At 53.6% G+C, this 3,964-nt stretch overlaps 1 protein-coding gene across 1 annotated transcript; it reads left to right on the forward strand.

The window, feature by feature from the left end:
• The first annotated feature begins 2,695 nt into the window (after positions 1-2,695).
• On the forward strand, positions 2,696-3,514 carry LOC123100235 (mavicyanin). Its single transcript, XM_044522191.1, has one exon. The coding sequence runs from the start codon at positions 2,787-2,789 to the stop codon at positions 3,315-3,317; it is 531 nt and encodes a 176-aa protein (XP_044378126.1). The 5' UTR covers positions 2,696-2,786; the 3' UTR covers positions 3,318-3,514.
• The last annotated feature ends 450 nt before the right edge of the window (positions 3,515-3,964 follow it).

The raw sequence follows: 3,964 nt of genomic DNA on the forward strand, positions 1-3,964 counted from the left end.
GGAGTGGGTCGTCGATGATCACCACATTGGTGGGGAAGGCGTCAAGGGATGCCGTGTCGGAGTCGACAAGCATCGGGTCGGTGGAGCCGATCGACTCTAGGTCAGAGGCCGGCTCATTGGCGATGTCAAGCTTGTCAAGGAGGTCGACGAGGCAGCTCTCGGAGCTGGCTGCTCCTGCGTCGGGCGCGGGCTCTTCAGAGAGGCGGATCTCGCCGATGAGGTCAGCGAGACAGCTCGCCGCGCAGGCGAGCTCAACGCCATGCATCGCGTCGGCGCAAACGCCATCGGGCGTGTCGGGCTGGCTGCGCTCGCTAGGGAGGAACAAGGTTCCCGTCCAGAACAGATCTCCGGACGACGGTGCACCTAAACCCACGGTGGGCGCCAAATGTCGGGGGTGTCGTGCGACATATGCCAAAGGATGGCTTATCATGGTGGGGGATAGTAAGACGTCGCCCGTGCCAGGAAACGGGATGAGGCGTAGACACGTACACCGGCGAACTTTACCCAGGTTCGGGGCTCTCCTAGGAGATAACACCCCTAGTCCTGCTCTACGGGGTCTCCGCATGATCACTATCTCCACAAGGGTGGCTACAAGCTTGCTCCTTGAGCTGTCTCTCTAGAGGAGGAAGAAGAACAAGGCTAGCCCTAGCTTCACTCTCTCTATGTGTGTGTGTAATCTCTATGAGGCTGAACCCTTTGCATGGGTGCCCCGGGGGGTTTATATAGGCCTACCCCCCAGGGGTACATTGGTAATCTAGCCGGGTGTAGGACCCGACTGTCAGTTTCTACGGTCGCTGGCTTCTTCGTCGGCCACTCGGGCCCGCTGCCTGGTGGGTCCCGCCGGCTGTCTCGTACTTCATCGACAGGCCGCGCCCGCCGCTTGCGGGTCCTGCCGGCTGCTTAGTACTGTGGCAATGCCACTGATGATGTGTGCTTTGTCGGGGAGTGCGTGGCTACAGTCCCGCCGCCTGGCGGGCGATCACTGTAGCCATTCCCCGTCTCTTTCGATTAATTGTGCACAGACTTTGAGGGAGGGGGAGGGCCGCCTGGTAGGGAGCTGGCCTCCCCTGTGCCGACTGGTCAGGAGTCGGTCTCTCACGGACAGGTAGGGCCCGCCGCCTGCGAGCCGTACCGACAGTCCGTAGTGGGAGCATGGCCTCCTCTTCCATGGGTGATGTCATGGGCTGCGTGGCAAAAGTGTCACGCCGGGCGAGGGATGTCCCGCCCAATACGCTGCACTGTGGCCACGCTCCGCCCTGGATTCGGGGGTGGCAGGCTGCAGTGTAGCCACGCCCCATCTCGTCGTTATAATGTGGTGCAAACTTCAAGGGAACGGAGGGGGGCGCCCGCTAGGAGCCGACCTCTCTGGAGGCCGCTTGCTAGGAGTCGGCCCGTCTCATGGCTCTCTTCTAAGGACGGCCCTCTAGCAGCCGGCCGCTTGGACCAGCCGGCCCCAAGAAGGCGGCTCTTCGTCCTTGAGGCTTGAGGGGTGCAGCCGGCCCCGATGTCTTGAATCGCCATGGGGAGCAGATGAGGCTACCAGTTGTCATTTACTCCGACAATGAGTCAAGACTCCGATTGGTCCATGTCCTTTCTTTCCACGCATGGCATCCCATCTGTGTTGTCACGTATCCCCCTTCCCACCCGTGCCGACGGTGGCCTAAGTGCTCACATAATGACAATGCGTTTGAATGTTGTCAATCCTAAGGCATCTCTCTTGTGACATAAGATGAGAAATCTACTTTTTTCTGTGAGGTTTTGGCGAGGCACCTTAGTTATAGATGGTTTTTTCGTCTCCAATCCGGATTTTACTAAGGTGTTCATTTTCAATATGGATCTGTACCAGTATGAAAAAAAAACGGATCATGCACTATTGATTAAGGTTGCACCCGAAAAAGAATTTTTAACAGGTAAAATAACATTGTATTAAAATTATACACATTTTTGTAATGAAATTCCATACATGACAAGTTAAATTTGGAATTAGAGTTTAAAAGACATAGATATTTTAAAAAGCATTTAATATGTATTGCAGGTTGATTAACCTAATTATCTTAGGGTTTCCAGCAAAGACGAGAATCTGACTTAAAACTAACCTGCAGGTTTATTACCAGAAACATCTGCGGGTTTTCTGTAAAAGCGAAAATTGAAATTAAAACTAGACCATGGATTGATTATCAGATAAATCAGACGATTTTCTGCGAAATAGCATGACGAACCAAGATAAATTTATTTATTATCGGGTAGTAGATAAAAATAGATTCCAGATAAATACTCCTATCTGCAAAACTCATGCTAAAATTTCTACGCAGGAGATAATACCTTCGTCTTCCATGCACGAAACCCTCGCCTAGATCTAGAAGGAGACCGGCACATGCTATCTGGAAGGAAGACCGAGGTCCAGGTTGTGGACGAAGGTACGAGCGGCATTCCATTGCGCGGCTACACGAGCCAGAGAGTCAAAGGTTGCTCCAGCATGAGCCACAACTAACTGTGAAGAGGTCAGCACTCAGCAGGCCACCAACCCAAGCCCGGCCGCGTATGACCAGGTACCTACTAGTAGTGCAGTAGTATAATACTAGTACTGGCTTTTGTTCAAACGCACATGACTACTCAACCCCAAAATCCAATATCCAAATGCCATTCCACCAACCCATCTCGCTGGGCGCTTGGTTGTATATAAAGCGCGCGGCAGCACAAGCACAGCAGCAACCCCAGCCCCCGCTAAGCATCAGCCTTCTACCTCCTCTGCTTTGCATTCCTCCTTCCGGTTCCAGCCGCAATCAATGGCTGCCATGAAGATCACCCTCCTCGCCGTGGCCGCGATGGCCGTCTTACTAGGCACCGCGTCAGCGGTAACCTACAACGTCGGCGATCAGGGCGGTTGGACCCTTAGCACCGACTACAGCAGCTGGGTGTCCGGCAAGAAGTTCAACGTGGGTGATGACATCGTCTTCAAGTACTCGACCCCGGCGCACAACTTGGTCGAGGTCAGCAAGGCCGGCTACGACTCCTGCAGCACCGACGGCGCCATCAACACCTTGGCCTCGGGCAACGACGTCATCACCCTCAACGCCACCGGCACCCGATACTTCATCTGTGGCGTCCCTAGCCATTGCAGCCCCACCGCCGCCGCCAGCATGAAGGTCGTGATCGACGTCGCCTCGGGCTCCTCCTCGCCGTCGTCACCCATGCCAGCTGCAGGTCCTGGCGCGAGCAACTCTCCCCCGGCGCCGCCCTCCAACGCCGCTACCTCCGTCGGTGCCACAGCAGGATTTGGCCTCGTCGCCCTACTGGCGGCCGGTCTCATGGCTTGAACGCATATATTGATCAGCTGCCGCGCGCACATACGAGCTTTTATATTGTTAACTACTATACTGTAGTTATTATCACGGGTGAATACATGTATTCTTTTTTAGAGCGAGAATGTGATAGTTACTTGTATCTATCACGTCTATATGTAATCTGCAGGCCTTCATGTCTTTTTATATAATGATTCTAGATTATTATTTTATAAGGGTGCGTCAGTGCATGCGTAGCAGTACCAATAGTCTTCTAACTAAAAAGAAAGAATCAATAGTCCTGTCAATTTTATCCAACCATCGACCCAAAATAATAGGTACACCTTCAGAAGCGAGAACTCTAGTGCCAATCTGCAGACGAGCACAAATGCTTGTTGTTGCCGAGCCTGGCTGCTCTCTTTCTCTCAGCTCACTTACGGACAGAGGTAGGAGAAAGAAGACACACTGGACACAAGGATTTTTCCGGCCGGCTCACGAACGCCGCCACGGGCGCACGAACGCCCAAATCTTTTCCCTCTTTTCAATGGCTACATCACGGCAACTCCACCATGACACGACCATGCATGCACCAACAGCACGTCGGGCCATGCAGGCATATCCATCCTGGTGATCCGGTCCTCTAACACGGTGAGCAACCTGCTCCTCCGCTATACCTGGTCACC

This window comes from Triticum aestivum, chromosome 4D (genome assembly GCF_018294505.1).
Source record: "Triticum aestivum cultivar Chinese Spring chromosome 4D, IWGSC CS RefSeq v2.1, whole genome shotgun sequence".
NCBI classification, from domain to species: domain Eukaryota; kingdom Viridiplantae; phylum Streptophyta; class Magnoliopsida; order Poales; family Poaceae; genus Triticum; species Triticum aestivum.